At 40.4% G+C, this 19,692-nt stretch overlaps 1 protein-coding gene across 1 annotated transcript; it reads left to right on the forward strand.

Annotated features, from left to right (window-relative positions):
- The first annotated feature begins 1,772 nt into the window (after positions 1–1,772).
- Positions 1,773–18,963, forward strand: gas6 (growth arrest-specific 6). Its single transcript, XM_044352170.1, has 15 exons — positions 1,773–2,319; positions 2,562–2,722; positions 5,505–5,529; positions 5,639–5,701; positions 8,652–8,774; positions 9,809–9,928; positions 10,940–11,062; positions 12,151–12,272; positions 12,432–12,550; positions 14,512–14,701; positions 14,793–14,957; positions 15,039–15,207; positions 15,440–15,579; positions 15,676–15,877; positions 16,799–18,963. The coding sequence occupies exons 1-15, from the start codon at positions 2,244–2,246 to the stop codon at positions 16,948–16,950; spliced, it is 1,950 nt and encodes a 649-aa protein (XP_044208105.1). The 5' UTR covers positions 1,773–2,243; the 3' UTR covers positions 16,951–18,963.
- The last annotated feature ends 729 nt before the right edge of the window (positions 18,964–19,692 follow it).

Raw genomic sequence — 19,692 nt, forward strand, 5'->3', positions numbered from 1 at the left:
TACTTCAAGTGTCAACAGTAAAAATGCACATTACACAGAGTAGCTCCTTGCAGAAAATGATATCATTATACCGTATGTATTATTAGATTACTACTGTTCATGCTTTAACAACTTTCAAATATTGTTGTACATGCTCCACTGAATTTAAGATGGAAATATTGTACTTTTTATTCCACTACGATATTTGATAGCTATAGTAGTTATTGTTCATTTGTAGATTATGAGTTTATATACAAGAGAAATGATGACCTCATAAAATACAATGCATTATGAATCAAACTGTCCAAAAGGATATAAAGTCATTAAAATCAACTATGTACAACTATGAAAATCTGCTTATATGTTCATGAATCATTAATATAATATAATATAATGAATATAATATGATGATATAACACTAACAGAATCAATTCTGCTGCATGTAATGAATACATTTTGCTGGACACAAGATGTGTCCTAATTAAATTAAAGTCCATTATCAGTGTTTAGAAGCACTGGAGGCTTCAAGTCTCCACATCACACTTGTGTAAGTTGCATACTGGACCATGATTGGCTCTAAAGTTTTGTGATGTTATAAATCATGCTCGTAGGTTCAAGCCTTAAATTAATATTTTAGGTGAGCGCAGAGAAACTTTCCAATTTCAGCAGATGAATGTGAAAGCAGACTTCTAGGTCAAACTCTGCACATAAATCATTCTGCACGGTGAAGCTCAAACATCCAACTGAGGGAACAAAAAGAAAAACTATTTTTTGACTGGAGGGGGACTTTAAGTACAACCCACTGTATATACGTAAATGTGAAAAAAGGTCAAAAGATTCCGCAAAACTGTACTAAAATACAAAACTTGGAATGAAAATAGTAGCTTTTCATCATTGCAAACCTTAACCATCCAAGTTTATCAGCTGATCCTTTACTTAAGTAAAAGTACCAATATAGCAATGTAAAAATACTCCATTACAAGTAAAAGTCCTGCATGAAAATCGTACTTAAGTAAAAGTAAAAGTATTAGCAAAATGTAGTTAAAGTATTGCAGTAAAAGTAGTGGTTTGGACTGATATATTATTATATATGACATCATATGTAAGCAGTATGTTACTGTTGTAGCTGCTGGAGGTGCAGCTAGTTTGAACTACTTTATATACAGTCAGCTAGTTTAGTCCAGTGGTTCCCAACCTAGGGGTCGGGCCCCACCAAAGGGTCACCAGATAAATCTGAGGGGTCGTGAGATGATTAATGGGAGAGGAAAGAAGAAAAAACAAAGTTCTGATACACAAATCTGTTTTCAGTTTTTTGGATTTTTTCTCTAATCTTTGATTTTTGGTGAAATATTGGATCATTTGAAAATGTATTGAAATAAAACCATGTGAGAAGTTTAGAGGGGAAAAAAATCACTATTTGGTGACTCCACACTGCTTTTTGTAAGACGTCAAAAGCCAAAAAGGTTGGGAAGCCACTGGTTTCATCTTTAATAATATGTTGTATTTTAAAAGCTTGTTACATCATCCACTGAGTTAAATCAAAAGTAACTAAAGCTGTCAAATGTAGTGGAGTAGAAAGTGCAATATTTCCCTCTGAAATTAAGTGGAGTGGAAGTATAAAGTAGCATCAAATGGAAATACTCAAGTAAAGTACAAGCACCTCAAAATTGTACTCCAGTACAGTTACTTTCCACCACTGCCGGTGGGCTTTAATTTTCAGCTTTCTTTTTTTCCAGCCTCACCAGTGTGGTGATAGGTGCACACAGAAGGAGGGGAGGAGGGATGAGGAGAAGTGTCTGGAGGGCTGCATCATTACAAACTCCTGCCTGCACTTTTCACAGTGACTCCCCCTCCTGAAGCAGCAGAGGCGTGCAAGTCTTCCTCCGCAGACTGGGGACTCAGTCCGGCCGGAGAGGTACAACATAGAAGAGAAGAGGGTATAAAAATAAATATATATATGGAGCGCAGACCACAATGGGGACGAGCTGAACCGCAGTGAGAAGAGGACGGTCGCTTCGTTGCCTGCGTTGTGAACGATATGCGTGAGAAACACACGACAGTTTAGCTTGCAGCGCTCCGCGGCAGTGATTTAACATCAAAAAAAAAAAAAAGAAAAACGTCGGAAGTACCTGAATACCTGCAGTGTTTCGCAGTAACGTTAGCTTGGTGCAAACAGCAGTGACATTTAGAAAGAGGGGTAGAGAGACTACAGGACGGGACAGGAGAAAGTTTCTCCAGCTTGGCGCAGACACATCGGTTGAACAATGCGGCTGACCCCGACAAAGTCCCTTTCATCGGCAGCCCTGCTAATCCTGCTGGCTGTCCGCTGGTCCGACAGCAGTAAGTAAACAATTACATGCTAAGCGGCTAGCTAGCTCGCTAAGTCCCCGTTGACATTTGTGTTGTGGCTGCTGATGATGAATGCCTCAGTTATTAACGTCATTAACGGCGCTTTAGCTGGGGCATGTTTCGCAACCACGCTTATGTTTTCGTCCTTTGGGAGCCAAAATATTGCCTAACTTCAAAGTTGTGTGACCTTTCTCTCGTTCTTGTAGGTTAATTAAGTCTTATTTCTCTTCTAGTTTCACTGTCTCCCCAAGAGGCGAACCAGTTTCTGAGCAGGCACAAGAGAGCAAATCAAGTTTTCGAGGAGACGAAGCAAGGACACTTGGAGAGGGAATGTGTGGAGGAAAGGTGCACCAAAGAGGAGGCCAGAGAAGTGTTTGAAAACGACCCAGAGACTGTAAGTAGACTAACAAGTTATTAATGGCACCTGTAAAAGTTGTGGTTTTCACTTAAGGTTGCATGCAGACTCCCCCGCCCCCCCCTCCTCCCAAACACGACACCCATACCAGCTTCTTCTCCATTGAGGCACTGCAGTACTAGTGAAGTCTTTTAACTAATAAAAAAAAAACACAATTACACAGTGAGATAATGTTTCAGGGATCCAAAGCTGCAGTTCTTACCACCTTGTACATGGCATTTAACATGAAGGTTGCAAGGTTGGTTGTTTACATCCTGCATGTATTGATGGCAAATTGATGACTGTAATGTAACACTAGACTAATGATTCATTGTCTGAGCTGCTGGTGTTCATGCTCCAATAAGTCCGGAGCACTGATAGCTGTCAGCACACATACTATTCCCATGTCAAGGACTGGGCATGTTTTCTCCTCCTTTTTGTTTGTTTCTGTGACAGACATTGAGTCAGCGTGACTAAGCCTTAGTTTATGAAGTGTCAGTGAAGACACTGCTACCCTTTCACTGCTGTTCGTACTTGCATGCACACATAAACACGCAGTCACATGTGTGTGTCATTACTTTGTGAAAAATATATATTCCGTTTGCCAAAATTTGGCCCTATCCACTGGAGACCTGCTTGGCTTAGGTCCCTGCCAAATATCTCACTCGCGCTCCGTGTCCCCTGTATGTCTACGTGTTGCTCCTCTTCCTCACGCACAAATGCATGTGAATGGCGCAAAAGAAACGCCTCTTGATTTGTCTCTCTGGGAGCTGATTACTTGTTTTCTGCTTGAGAATGAACATAAGGGGTGAAAAATGTGTTTTGTTCGACACAGTCATGCACATCGCCTCACTAATCTGTATACATTACCCCACTCTCTCTCTCTCTCTGTATATGATGTTTACCAGCCAATGAAATCCATTACACAGTGTGTTCTCACTCATACTTACTGCAGATTAGTGTCCATGCTTCTTTCATGAATGTGCAGATCAGTCTGTACCCTCTTGTGAATACATGAGCCTATTGAATATGTACTGCATGTGCTGAATATGCAAACAGAACTATAAATAACCTAGTGTGTCAGAAAACGTGAGACTTGGGCTGTCAGGCCAAGAGACACATTCATTCACTGCCTGAGAATGCAGACTTTTAAGTCTTTTAGCAGACATCTTTGTGCAGTGTGTGTGTGTGTTCGTGTATGTGTGTGTGTGTGTGTGTGTGTTACTCAGTAAGATAGGTTAAAGTCTGGGATATTTATTGAGCAGACTCTTGTCCAAACCTCTTTAAGATGTAAGCTGACAAGAGGTATTGCATGAAGTACAGAACATTCATGCTCTCTAGCGTTTAATCTTTTAGCAACAAGTAAACACTGACAGTTGATTGCTAGATACGTAAGTCAGAGATTCAGATGAAGTTTTTGGTGTAAACAGAGGGAGTGTTTGTTAGCATTGCGCTGGTGATGCCCTAACAGTTGCTCCTACTCTTGAAGTTTTGACATCGTGAATTGTAGCGGAGCGTGAGTGAATGAGGCAATCAATGACTCAGAGATCATTTGTGAAGATTAGCCAGGCAGAGAGACGTAGAAGCTAACGGGGGGGGTGGGATTAAAGTGAGCGTGGGTTCAGACGAGGAGGTGAAACCGGGTGACGCTCAGTTCAGAGGAGAAGGTGAAATCGGGTGACGCTCGGTTCAGAGGAGAAGGTGAAGTCGGGTGACGCTCGGTTCAGAGGAGAAGGTGAAGTCGAGTGACGTGCGATCTGGTGGAGTTTGCGTGAGCATGGACACACATCCTCAGAAGAACGCCTCCCCTTTACGTGTAATTTTTCTACGTTGGCGTGACACAAAGGCGCAGCCTCATTCATAACTGCATTATTCATCCTGAAGGAGCCCATCTCTGACTCTGCATTTTCTTCTGCTGCAGCTTTCTGGCTCTGCAGAGAGAGGAAGAGCGGGGTGTTCCTGGATACTTATGATTATCCTTAGCAACACACGCGATGAGACTCTGGTCTCGATTTAGAAAAAACAAACAACAAGAAAGTGTCACAACTGAGTACTATGATGGGTTTAAGATTAGTAACAGTCCAAAAGTAGTCCTGGATCGTTACTAGATCTTAATTGATCCTGACTGACTTTCACAAATCAGTTGTCACTTCAAATAAAGGTTATAAAGAGGCTTTATGTCAAGTAACATGTTCCTGGCTTCAGCAGACTTTTGTGTGATTATTGACACTTTACAAGAGACTTTATCCTGCTGCATCTAGTTCCTACTGCAGCAACGGCTCTCTGAAGTCTGTCCCCTCCAGAGTCTGTCCATCCACCAGTAGATCCTCTCCACATTTTGACCTACATGTGGAGGCGTACTGCAGCCAGGAGGCGGGAGGGATGCTACTACTATCAGGAATGCAGAGAATTCTCACGAAGCCCCTGGCAAAGGCCGCACCCATTACAGACAGCACACACACACACACACACATATGCAGAGATTACAGAGTAATCATATTGTAATCTCTTTTTGGATACTAAACACACACATGCAGTTTTAAATGCCTTAATCAAAATTAATAATTGTTTATGAATCGTTTTTCACTCCCACAAGCTTGAACACGGAGCTCCAGTATAAAACGAAACCAAATCCTACATTATGTCAAGTATTAAGAGAAACCACCCCTCTTAATTTTAAGCAGTTATTTAGATTATCTTGTCCTGTTTACATTTTTTGTTTCTAAACCTACATAACTTTATCCCTCTCTCTCTCTCTTTTCATCTCTTCTCCCTGGTTTAGGACTACTTCTTTCCCAAGTATTTAAGTAAGTTATAATTCTGGCTAAAACCTTTCATCTATACTCATAATACCTGGTTTTCTGATTATATGTTTGTAATCTCTTTTGCTTTCATTTTATTTTCATTTCTGTCTAGGCTGTTTGGACAAGTTTGGAGATTCTGAAAAGAAGAAACAGGATCTGGTCACATGTGTCCACAGTAAGTTTTAGCCTAACATTTATCTATTTAGCGACTTAACATCAGGACCTGTGGTTGATTGATCCTTGTCCTTCCTTTCTCATTTTTCAGTCTTTTTCTCACCATTTATCTCTGTGTTTCTACTGCAATAGTGTCATTACATCCACAGAGGGGGACCTATTGTAGTGTGGGGTTGGGCTGCACTGCAGTATCGCTGCTCTGCATCACACTCAGGCACAGACTCTCCTAGTAGCAAAGGAGAGAGAAAGAGAGACGATGAAAAGGTGCTGAATTTCTTTGGCATCTCTCTCCGTTTCTCACAGCGTGATGTACGTAATTGATTCTATGGTTTTAAAGTGGCCCTGAGCTTGCCGTATGTGCGTGAGCCCAGGTATCTATGACTAACATTGCAGCACTTTGCTACAGTGACGCCGCACATTGGTGAATGAGTGACACACCCTCTGTCGTCACATACTCTCTCACTCGCTCTCCGGGTGAAAGCACCAGCTTCTTCTTCGTGAGCCGGCTGAGCGGAGGGGGCGATGTGAAAAAAAGGTCTGACGTGAGTGGAGCACAGAATTTCTGCTGCATCAGGATACAACAAACCTCCACCAACCCGGCTTTACTGCTATTGGCTGAGGAACCTCGGGGTGGGGGTGGGAGGGGGGGGGTTTCCATGACTCAGCTGCAGAATCGTGGCACTTAAAGATACGGCAGCTCTTTTTTTATCGATCTGTCAGCACACCAGCTGTCTCTCTCACCATCTTTATCTCTCTATCACCACAAATCTGCCCATCAGTTTCCTGTCTCGTCGCGCCCGGCGGTGGCTGCTTTACTAGTATCAAAGCAGATCATGACATTCCACTATTTCCATTTATGGGATGTTATGGGCAGAGCAGACACCATTTTATAGTTTTGGTTGCATATTTCCACATACCAAAGGCTGATTTCAATGTAAGCACAGAGGACAGTGTTTATCTTCCTACTCCTCCCTCTTCCCATCCCCTGTGTCTGTAAACTGCAGACTCAAGTGTTTTGCGTGTTGTTTGTTCTGCAGAAAAATAGTCATTAAAACACATTTTCTCAATTGTACTTATGTGACATCAATTGTTGCTGCTGTATAAATCGCGGAGGGCTTATCGGAATCAAGATTGTGGTTGCAGACAGTGTGGGTGGGCCACAGTGTGTGCTTTATTAAATTACATAAATTACATTTAGACATGCTGTGAAGGGACCTTTTGAAAGCAGAGGATACAATGGTTATTCCTGTTTGCTGATAGATCACATCATATCACTAAACCAGGAGCCTGGGCTCATTTGTTTGGGTTTATTCAAGACTGTACTCCTTACGCAGGGTGCAGGAATGTAATATCTAGATGTTTGATACTTATACAGATATTTTCCAATTCACTGCAGCTGTGATGCTCGTTTCTAAAAAGCTGTCTTCAACACTGTTTACATGAGTCTGCAGACCCCGAAGCACATAATTACACATTATTTAAACTCAAATGAAGAAAAAAAATTTAGTTCTTGTGAAACATTTCAAACATTTCTTACCCTCATTTTTTTTCCCCCTAAGGCAGTTGGATCCCTCTAAACTTCTCTGTAAAATGTTAATTTTCAATTGAGTGTGAAATTTTTTTTTTTTTTTTTTTTTTTTTTTTTGCAAATGTAGAAAAAGTTAGATGACAACTTTATCTAGATACATAAAGAGAAACAGCCTATGAGTGCACATTACAACCACAAATCAGTGTGCTATTTCAGGCTTAATTTAGGTAATTATTGCACAATACAATAAGATGACTTTATACATGTAAATTTAACCCAATGATGCCATTTAAATGTATTTTTAGTGCTGTAGTTGTTCAAAGAACTTATGCCTTTACTGGAAGCCATACATTTAATTTACGTTTTGAATTCATTTCATAAGTGAAGCCAAGTTATTTTTATTTATATACATATATATATATATATATATATATATATATATATATATATATATATATATATATATATATATATATATATATATCCCAAAATCGCAAATTTGCCTCGAGGGGCTTTACAATCTGCATGTGACACCCTCTGTCCTCTGACCCTCTACATTCAGTATGTTTTGCTCTTTCTATATGATATAGGCACTTTAAATAAAAAAAATAAACAAACTGTAGCTTCACTCATCTGGAACTTGTCATTTATACAGATTGTTGCTACATCTAGTGCCCATGTGTAGTGTAGACTCATTGTCATTATTGATCTTCTGTCAATGTACATGTGTAAACTCTGACAGATAATGTTTAAAACTCCTGATTTACACCGCAGTCACAATAAATATGCTCCACAGTAGTTGAAATTACGACACAGTATTTATGCTGTGCGAATTGAATTTTACAGCACATCATCCGGTGAAATACAGCCTGATTCGAAAGTTGTGTCTTTGCGTTCCACATGAGAGCTTATCTGTCTCCTGCTCCCCCCCCCCCCCCTCCTGTTTTTTCCAGGCACTGTCCTTTTTCTCTCTCTGAACTCCAGCATGCAACATGCCCAGACTTGTCAAGCAGTGAAACTCCACTGCTGGGAAAAGGAAACTGCATGAGGGAGAGAAAAGATTTACACATGTGCTCAATTACACAGGCTGAGAGTGAAAGTGAAGGCCCAAATAAAAAAAATATTTTAGAGAAAAATTGGACCAATAAAACTGACAGTCGAATATCCGTTTGATCTTTAGTTGGAGGACAGGTATGCTGGGAAGGACTGAATTAGGGCATCTTCACACAGGAGAGCTTAGCCAGCATTAGGCTATTTATATTGAACTCCTGATATGCAGAACATAAGAGATGCCCTTCCTCTGTCTGGTATCAGGATACAGTTACACTCACTGTTTGAATCCAGGACATACAGACTCAATTTTAAAGTAATAATCCTGCTTATTTCTCTGTGTCTGTCTGTCTTTGTTTTTTCCTACGACTAGATATTCCAGACCAGTGCTCTCCTTCTCCGTGTTATGCCAGAGGTACCGTGCGCTGCGAGGACAAAAAGGGCGACTTCCTCTGTCACTGTTTTACAGGTTGGACAGGAGCCAGATGTGACAAAGGTACCGTCATCACTATGAGAGAGAGGGTATATAGCTGGACGCCGTGTTAGAGCTCAGTAGAGGTTAAATTTTTGCACCGTCATTCAGTGTCAGATCCAGCATCTCTGGCAAGAAGTCATCTCCGCGACCTTGACTCTGACAGCTGTCTCCGAGGCCTGGCCACCATGATCTGGCTTTCCATTGCTTTTATGAGTCATACAGTGTATTTGTGTATCATTGTTTCTCTCTCATTGTACATCTTGGTGCTGAAATCAAGTTGACCTCAAGTCTTAGTGTTTCTGTTTTCACTTTTATCTGTTAACAACCATTCCTGCTGCTGCTGCTGTCACTGCCGCTGCTGCTGTTGTTGTTATTAATAACGCGCGGCGGATGTGTCGGGTCAATATGAACTGCATGTACGGGAACTACGGTCACGACAGGAATCCATGTGTCTCTTTTGCAGGCGAAAGCTAGTTACTGTGTATAAATATGAGGGAAAGGTTACATGTCTTATGAAAAAGTGAGACCAAGGGTTCCACTTTTAGAGGGGAAATATAACAAATATTAAGTGTATAAGCTGGAACTGGAAAGCGCACATAATTTGTAACCACACACACACACACACACACTGTGAGGGAGAGGGAACATGCTTCTCTGATTTATGGCACAGCTACCATTCCACACGTTTCCACTGTGACTCATCCTGCCACCTTACTGTGAGAGGAAATCAAAACAGATTCAGTTTGACTTGGTCTGAGCCTTTTCCACTTGACGACCGCACTCCTCCTAAACACTGAGCTGTAACACTCGGTGACGTAGTGTGTCAGTTATTTCTAAGGCTTTTAACAAAGTAAAAATTTATAGGGGCTTTTCAAACTGTATCAAATTCATATTTAGAATTGAGGGAAAAAAAATAAACTTTCAATATAGATTCATTTTAAATAACAAGTACAAGTGAAAGCTTCACACAAGCCAAACAGTCTAATACTGTACACAGCCCAATGATGATGATTTTCCTGTGCTCATGTCATGCTGTACCACCCTCCTATTTGCAGATGTCGACGAGTGCAGCAGGAAGAACGGAGGGTGTGACCATCAGTGCAACAACACTATGGGCAGTTACCGCTGCTCCTGTCACCAAGGCTACATGTTGGTACGACGCCACTTTTGTAATGGTAAGGAACAAGACATACTGTGGATACATGTGGTCTAATGTCTGAAATCACATCACTAAACTTTCTTGCTTGACTCAGTCTGCATTTTGACATTTTAAATCCACTTTATATGAAGGATCAGCTGTGGAAATGGACATCATTTCTGCAGTTAGTCGTAGTTCATTTGAAAGTGTTTTGAATCAGAGAGTTTTTGAGGTAAAAGCTCTATAATAATCCCGAGGTTGTGCTTTGTTTTGTCTTGTGACATTTATTTTCATCTTTGTGAGTCCAAAAAGAACAAACAGTTCAGCTGAGAAAAATGCAAAAACACAAATGTAACTCATGAACCTAATCGACACTTTGGCAGGTCCAAAATTACAAACCTATGTTGTTACAAACTATACTGGTAACGCATTTCACCAGCTTGGATGTGTAGGCATTAAAGTGAATTGAATTGAATTGAACTGGGTGAACAACTGTTGTTAAAACCACATTCTGTGTTTCCACAGACATGAAGACATAAAATCATGATGAAGTCAACTTTAAATTTCCTTTTCATTTAATGGTACAGACATTAAAAATTGTGTGTTAGATTTATTATAACATTTATCTTAATGTAAGTGGGATGTAGCTTCAGTGAAGTGTTGGAACAAGCAGATATTGTATGTGCTATATATCCAGTGTTGTTACACAGTGTGGAAAAATTGATCTAATTTCGAAACTGCTCTGGGGGAAAATTAATATAAAGATCCTTTTGGTTTAAGTGGTTAACCAATCATGGCCAAAATTTACTTGCACTGGCCTTGAGGCAGTTTTAGTTTCCCTCTCTGTAATGGAGACAAGGTCTCTGAAAAGAAAATCAAATACAAGCAGTGATTGTTCCTCACTCTGTGTTTTTCCGACACATTTTAATGAGTAAACATAACCTCCTCAGTTCACGTCCTTCCAGCCGACAAGTTTTCTTGGTATTTTTCCCTGATCGTAAACCGCTGGCGCTGTTGATTGTCTACTATACTTTGATGTGTCTTTCAGATGTCAATGAGTGTGAAGACCCAGGTGTGTGCGGAACAGCACGGTGTGAGAATAAGGAGGGTGGCTATGACTGCCTGTGTGATACCGGCTATGTTTATGACAATGAAACCAAGAGCTGCATTGGTAAGTGTGTACGCTACACACACACACACACGCATGTAGTTTCATAAAAACTGACTGAGGAGCTGCTTCAGCCTCAGCAGGACTTGATGCAGCTGTGTTCGGAGGTCAGGAAAGGAATGTAAAGAGAGAAATTCTTTATAAGTAGGTAACAGGTCACTGTCCATTGCTGTCAAATCCAATCTGCAAGCCTAGAAAAATTAATCTCAGGAGCAAAATACTGATCCTTTGAATTGCCAGAAGGACTTTTTTTTGCAGTAGTCAGGAGTGATAAACCCAGAACATAGTTTACATGTATGAAAAGTGTTTGTTTTTTCCAGATTAATCTGGAAATCAGGCTTCAAACATGCAGTGATCTGAAAAACAGTTTGACAGGCATCTGCACCATCACAACAGCACCCCCAAGCCAAACATACAAGTAGGCTTAGACCTCAATAAATGGAGTTAAGAGCTCAAGATATACAAGTCTGACCTTGTATTTATCAAACAAGTTTGATCCCATAAAGTTGCTGTAAGAGGCATTTTCCGAAATGCTCAACAAGCGCTTTTATACACGAGGAATGAAAGGATATCCAGTGATAAAGCAAAAATAGCAGTCTTGGTATCATAAGATAACATGATAAGATAATATAACCACAACATTAGATTTGTCGGGAACAACAGGATAAAAATAAAAAGAATTCATAGACTTAAACTGCAGTCATTAATCACTTGTGTGTTCCTTGTTTTTTCCTCTAGTGGAAACCAGACTTTTCATAACCTCAGTGTCCCTCCTCAGAGAATTAACGTTTATTATAGCCAACCTAGTCATGGCCATGTAAGGTTATATATGGAGTAGAGAGATACCACCCAGTTAACGTCAAAGACCACTTGACTCAAGTGTTGTTTGCATTCCTTGATATGTTGACAGGAAACACATCAGATTTTTTATTTTCATTCTCATGCTACTGATGTTTTTTAGATCCTTTTCATCCTTTTCCACCAATGGGACTCTTGATAACTTCATGAACCCGCTGCTTCTCTGTAACCCTTTATGTCATCGTTTTCATCTGTCCTCTTTAATTTCTTCATCCTACTCTGTCACTTGTCAGATGTGGATGAATGTGAGGCGAAAGTCTGTGCAGAGGAGTGTCTGAACACTCCAGGGAGTTTCCGTTGTTACTGTGACGGTCGTCAGGGCATGAAGCTGGGCCAGGACCTCAGGAGCTGTAAGGTGAAACACATTAATTGTGGCAAATATTATCGACCCGTTTCGTAGTCCAGCTGTCACCTTTTGTTGTGAAATGTGAACTCTGTTCTAGATATTTAAACCATTTTGAACGAGTCAAGTTGCAGCTGTCTGTTATCAAGTTATCTGTTCATTTTCCTTCAGCCTATAACTCCCTGCATATCAACGCCTCTGAAGAGGAACTCTCGCTCTCTTTACCTGGGCCGCATGTTCAGCGGTGTACCGGTGGTGAGGCTGCGCTTCCGCAGGAGGATTCAAACTGGGTGAGAGAATTAATTAAGAGATGCATTGATTGTTTTCTTGACCGATTCTGATATCCGATTTTTTTTATTTTTGCTGATTCTGAACTATAATTGACAGCATACACAAACATTTTTGGAAATTAATCAAACAAAATCATAATAAAACATAGAAGATGAAGACAGTATTTCGTTTTCTACCTGATGAACTTTTAAGTTCATTGAAGTAAACTCAAAGTAAAATACTGATAAAATATTTGTCAGTGGTGCAGACAAACCCTGGTTGGTACCAGCAAGTATTTTCCACCCTATTTTTCACCTATAATATTTTGTAATCTCCTAAATATATATGTTTTTTTTAGTGTAATCAAAATGCACTTCTATAGCAAATATCAGCTCTCATCTCATCTTAATAGTGATTTGTTGCACTCAACAAGTGTACAGTTTTTTCACTCTGCTCTACTTATTTGGTCATCATATCTAGGTTAATAATATTTATCAGCTGTATTAATTCAAATTTATTATTTTAGATTTTTCCCTACAGATTGAAACAGAGCAGGAATCATGTCAGTGTGTCAGATATTGAGAAAGAGGTTAAATTAAAGTTAGAGCGCGGGACTTTTGTCTCCCCCCTCTGGCAGTGAGAGTAATTACAAAAACACTGTTGACACATGTTTACGTCATAGGCTCCGCTGTAGCCTACTCCGTTGCTACTGTTGCGGCTGTAAAACGGTGGATAAAATGTTTTGAGTATCACACAACCACAGCGAAATGAAATCTCACAATCAGAATTTGATCCATTCAGTCCGATAACATTTGGAAAGTGTAGAACAGTCGCATGATCGAATTATTTTATCCCCTTTCAAGTTAGCTGAGAGCTAACCGGAAGTTAGCTAGCGGAAGTCTCTTGTGTGTATGTTCTGCCCATTGAGCATGCACAGTATGCATTCATCCGGCCAGCACAAGAATGTCAGACCCAACACCAGATTAAAAACTCTGTATACTGTGAAATACAGAGAGATTTATCTGGCGGTGATAAGCTTAATCAGAAGGTTCTGCACTGCAGGTTAAAATATAATATAAACAAAAACAGCAGCAGTATTAACAGCAGATCTACACCTCAATTGATTTACAATAAAACATTGTCAGACGTTTCCTTAAAAGGTAAAATCACCTGGTTTCACATAAACTGTGTGTAAACAGCTGATCACGTCCTGGTGTGTAAACTCTGTGTCATATATATTTTGGGCTGCATCGACTCACCATCTGTCCCATCTTGAGCAGGTGGTGGTCGTGATAACAGTGCGCAACATGTTGCCAGTAAATAAAACAGGTAAATTAATGTTTAAACAAGTGAAAAACTGCATTACGTTATCAGTCAATAGCGAGTCTCTGCTGCAGTTCATATGATTTAGTTTTAGCGTGTGTTTGGCTATGACGTTACTGTCTGTGCTGCCGTGTGCGTGACATGAACATCTGTTGAGAGCTCCATTTTGAAAGTGTTGAGAGACCAGGTACAGTTTCAGATTTGAGCTTTAATCAAATCCTGTTTTTGAAATTCTTCATTCTTCCTCATATTTCTATCTTTAGTGAGACAGTTTATGGGACAGTGAGAGAGCAGCACCCCTGAGAATAAAATATGTTTGAAAGGGAAGAGTGTTTTTTACCAAACATAGTCAAACCGTATCAAGTTAATTAATTAATAATTCTAAAAATAATTTATAATATTTTCCAAGATGAAAATACTACTTTGTCTGAGTGCCAAGTTGATAAAAAAGATAAAAACTATTTTAGTCACAAAAAGGAATTTCCTGTTTCTCCTCTATCATATCATCCTCTTCCACCCTCTCTTTTCATTTTTCTTTTATTTCACTTGAATTCCTAATTTACTGTAGTCATATTTCCTTCTTTCTTCAAACACACATATTTATACACAGACTCCTCTCGTTTTTTCCACTTTTCTTTACTTGTTCTTTCTTTTCTAGCTTTTCAGCAGAGTTTGACTTCCGTACCTATGATCGTGAGGGGGTGATCTTCTTCGCCGGAGGTCACCTGAACAGCTCCTGGATTGTGCTCGCAATGCATGATGGGAAGCTGGAGTTGCAGCTGAAATACGGCATAGTCAGCAGAGTCACCAGCAGCGGACCCATCGTCAGTGACGGCCAGTGGAGAAAGGTTAGCGGTTTGTCAACATCAACCATAAAACGACCTCTCAAGAACGCATGTTCTGATCGAAACCTGCCTCTCAAATGTCTTTTCTTACCAGATCTCAGTGGAGGAACAGAGCCGGAGTCTAGTGATAAAGATCGACAGGGAGGCCATCATGAAGATCGCAGTAAACGGAGATCTGTTCACACTGAAGAAGGGCATGCATGAGCTCAACCTCACGGTGGGAGGAGTCCCTTTCAAAGAGGACGGCCTCGTCAGTCAGGTGCGTGTTCGAATGTGTATGTGTGTTCTCTTGAAAAGAAATGTTTTGTATGCGTTTCTCAACTGTTGCCGTCGTCTGTAGGTGAACCCCCGTCTGGACGGCTGTATGAAGGAGTGGCGCTGGTTGACGGGCGAAGATACGTCGATACAAGAAACCATTCGATCCAATGAAAACATGCAGTGTTTCAGCAGTGAAGATCCTGGAGCGTATTTCCCCGGCACAGGCTGCGCTATCTTCAACATCAGCTATGGTGCAGTGTTTGTATGTGCGTGTGTGTTTGTGTGTGTGTGTTATGGATAGCATATCCGGGGGCTTACATAACTTTACCTAATTGATTCTTCCTGAAGTTGTTAGTTTACTCTGTTTGAGTGAATGTGAGTTTCCATCTTCACTTACACTTTTATCAACAGTTTGCTTCATCTCTGTTTGTCGATGAAGTTCATGACCTGCTGTTCTCTCTCTTCCTGTTCTCCTCACTTCAGAATCACAGAACCTGAGTGTCCAGTTGAACCTGCGTCCAACTTCTGCTCTCGGGGTGCTGTTTGCACTCGTTCACCAAGACAGCGTCCCTCTTTCCATCTCTCTGGCCGACTATCATCCCGGTACTGACGAGTGGCGAGATGTGAGTACATTTAAGTTGGACCTGGATGTATAACCTCGTTTTTTAAATTTCTTACCATTTGTTAAGTCTGAAAACTGACCTTCTGTGTGTTTTCAGTCTGTTCTAGTGTCAGCAGGTGATGTCATCATTGCCAGCTCTCCGGTCCCGCTGTGTGACGGCGAGAGTCATGTGATCCAGGTGACGATCTCAGGAAACCAGACCGAGCTGCTGGTCGATGGCAAGTCTGGACAAAGTGAAGATGCAGAGGTTTCTATTGACCTCCTGACTCAGTCCAGCACCTTCATAGGAGGACTCCCTGGTGAGGAATCACACATTTATAAACACATTGTGCAAAACTTAATTTACACAGATTTGATTTATACAGGATGAATAATGAAGCATAAATGAAGGGTTTTATTTACACAGTATGCAGGAAATGATGCTTAGCACCTTGGAGGGAGGAGAACATAAATTCATGTCATAAATTATCTCAGTTAGAGCTGAGAATTTATATTTTTAAACCATTATAGGCATGAAAATAATTTAGGAAATGTTTTGTCAAAAATATTTATTACTGTTAAAGAAAAAAAGATCATCAGCTGATATATTGTCATCAGATTTGTTTACACTCTCCAGTATTGGTGTTAGCTTAAAAAGTCCAGTATCAGTCGGCTAGAATAGACCAAAAGGTATTTTTCACATGTAGATTTTTAAATCGCAAAATCATACAAGCTCTGTGATGTTTTCTGGAGCTGATTTTAAATGATCTAATCTCTAAACCCTCTCAGCCTGCTTTGTCCTCTGTATGACTGTCTGTGCAAGTTCCAAAACGTCCTCGCCAACAATAAATAATCTCACCCAGCGAATGAGTAATAACCGCTACCATTTACTGTATATGAGTGTCTCATTTCACTTAGCTTTCTTGTACTGTATATGGCCAACCATAACAATGATCTATAGCTGTGTAGCTGTAGAGAGCTGGCAGCTGAGTAAATAATTCAACGTAACAGCTAAAAAGAGGTTCAGCATTCACCTAGCAGATTTTGTTCCTTTCCCTGAATTGTTGATAAATGCCTTCATGTGTATTTCGTAATAATTGTTTATTCATGTTTGCTGAGTCTGACAGATTCAATATATTAAATCATACAGTTTGCAAACTCGTGGTTTAGTCACAGTTAGAGCACGTACACATCCCGTCATGTTCTCTGCTGGATCACATATCGTCACTTCTTCCCCTCAGATGTTCCTCTGGTGTCCACACTGGTGTCGGCGCACTACAGCGGCTGCATGGAGGTCAGTGTTAACGGACAGTCTCTGGACATGGACCAGGCCATCCACAAACACAACGATATCCGCTCACACTCCTGCCCCCTGCTGGACTCTCACCAGTGACCAGCGCATCAGTCTGCCAAAAAACAGATCCATTAGCAGTTGATTGAGGCAATGGGGATGGTTTCCAACATATTTATAAAAAACAAAGCTGCAGTGGGGAGATGTATTAGATTGCAATGTTTAAAAAAAACCAAAAAAAAAAAAAAACAAACACAAAAAAAAACTAGACCAGGTATCGTGATCAAGCTGGAGCGTTAGCCCAGGATCACCCTGCCCTTTTACTGTGATGACACTGCTGCCTGGAGGCATTTACAGGGACTTTCACTGTATTCTCAGTATTGTGACTCAGTAAAATAGTTAGTTAGCCAGTGAGCAACATCCCCTGTACTAGGCAGAAGATATGGGAATAAATGCTGCACAACATTGCCTCAAAAACAGCCCATGTATATCACAGCCTTGTAAGCCCACAAGAACACACAGGGCCTTATCCAGATCAATGTCAAATGGTTGATCTTGGGTCAGCCTACTACGCCTGGCATCCTGTGCTTAAATGCAGATCTGACTGGAACTCGGTAGGCAGAGTGACTCTCGCTGCATTAACTCAGCTGATAGAGCTGCGGTCATGTTGCTTACATCCAGTTCACACAAGGCCCACGTTCACAAAGCTTGTAATAGTCAAGTGATAATCTGATTCAGATGACATCTAAAATGAAAGAAAGTGGACCAGACCAGTAGTCCTACATTAACTACCCTACTCAGAGAAAACGTACGAAATAGGTGCTTAGATTTTCATGAGTGTTAGGTGTCAGGGGTTGATGGGGCGACCCCCTAACAAGCTGAACCCTACCCTTCAGCTTGGAGTCGTGGTAGCGAGGGCAGGATTCAGTATCAGGCACGACTTTGTGTTCAGTAGGAAATCTTGCACATCGTTGCAGGTAGAAATGGACTGCGACGTGAAGCCATTTTCTTGATTCCCTCTCTACTAAAGCAGCACTCCATGTCTGCCTGCAACCTTAAAAATCAACCATGTGCCTACCAAGAACAACCAACCCAAACTTCCCGACAGCTTCCCTCCAAACAGGTGAATCATTTCACAAAGGTGCAGTACTGTATCACAGAAACAAAGCCAACTCTTCTCTTAATGAAATCATTGCAGTTAATATTAATAACTATGCATTTCCACCTGTGCATTTAGGAGAATCACAGTCTTTCAAAAGAGCTAACTGACACCCCGACTCCCTATAAACTTCAATCACTAACTCCCGTCACAAAGGCCCCGTCTTTGCCTCAGAATCACCCACTTACAGTTAATACCTGCCGTATACCAATCTAAGGATAATAGATAAGTCACAGAAGCACAGGGGGACAGGAAGGGGCCCTCTCCATCAAGGAGAGAAAGAGCACTGCATCGATCGCACCATACAAGCTACTGAGAGTAAAAAGAGTGCGCTGTAATATACTGAATATGTAAATAATGTGATTGTACAATGCTTTATAGAAGACATAAAACAAACACTACCTTATGCTCACCAAGGTTATCTGCACATTTAAGTTGATCCAAAGTCAAACAGTAATTTGAGTCTCTCGAGTTCACGTACTTCCTAAAAAAAAAAAAAAAAAAAAAAAAAAAAGTCTGAAGGGGATGGAGAGCAATAGCCAGGGATCAAAGTATATCTTTTAAGTTTTTAATTTTGACTTAATAGGTGCTGAGCAAATCAAAATACAGTAAAAACAAAGAATGTCAGAGGAGCATTATGATTGAGAATGCCAAAAGTGCTCCAGTGTTATTTTACTTCCCTCTGTAATGTATCATTTTCTAGTTTTCTGATGAATGAATGCCCGAATATAGAGCTCGACGTGTTATTGTTTTGGTTTTGTTTTTTATCATATGTGTTGTATATTGAACTTCTTTTAGTTTTTATTTTTCACTTTAACTGCCAGTATGTGTACAATGCTGAGAGAAGTCTGCTTTTTGAGTTTTATCTTCCTTCAACAGTGAAAATCCTATTTAAAAACAAAATAAAAGCAGTTGTATGAACATAATAGAGTAAAATTGTATTTTCAAAAGAAAAACTTGTTTGTGTGCTGTGTTATTGTGTTAAAGGTAAACGTTTCCCATCATGCCCCGTGTGCGAATGTTTTCAACTGTTACCGGCTTTTTCAGGGGCTTTCGACCCTGTCATGGCCTTCTTCACTAGAGGGAATTTGATGATGTCTCATCAAGTACGAAACATTGGTCACATAATAACAAGCGGTTATATATAACAGGAGGTGGTACCACACTTACCAGTTATCAATACACAGTAAAATGTGGTAAAGTTGAGCTTGTGAGTTTTCCTATGAAAGCTCAGCATCAAGAGTCCTCTAGTGGGTGCCATGCTGTGCCGTCAGCAGTTCACTGGGACAACATTCTCTATCCCTGACCTAACTTTCCTTTAAGCTGCCTTTCAATCCTACTCTCACCTGAGCAAAGAACAGATAATACAACTGACTTGATAAGGAAACTTTGTCTGAATACCAGTGGTCCCCTCAGTTGTCCAGCCACCATCACTGTATTACTGGTTACACTACCAATAGCCACCAATTAGCAACCCCTTTGGTATAAGAAACTTTTCTTAACCAGTCCACCAAGTAAATTAAACAGGTGAAAACATCTAAGCAAGTCTCATTTACTGAAGACTGAGATTCGATCAAAAATCCTAAATGAACTAAATGAATCATTCTCGACTTGAAGGTTGAATGATTATTTTCATAACTGATTAATCTGCCTATTATTTTCTCAATTAACCAATTAATCATTTG

The sequence above is a fragment of the Thunnus albacares genome, chromosome 1 (genome assembly GCF_914725855.1).
Source record: "Thunnus albacares chromosome 1, fThuAlb1.1, whole genome shotgun sequence".
NCBI lineage: Eukaryota > Metazoa > Chordata > Actinopteri > Scombriformes > Scombridae > Thunnus > Thunnus albacares.

Bases quoted from the DNA above. Each gene is read 5' to 3' on its own strand.
- gas6 (XM_044352170.1), top strand. From the start codon at position 2,244: ATGCGGCTGACCCCGACAAAGTCCCTTTCATCGGCAGCCCTGCTAATC. The intron at 2,320-2,561 runs GTAAGTAAACAA...TTTCTCTTCTAG, and splicing joins TGTCCGCTGGTCCGACAGCA to TTTCACTGTCTCCCCAAGAG. The intron at 15,878-16,798 runs GTGAGGAATCAC...TCTTCCCCTCAG, and splicing joins CTTCATAGGAGGACTCCCTG to ATGTTCCTCTGGTGTCCACA.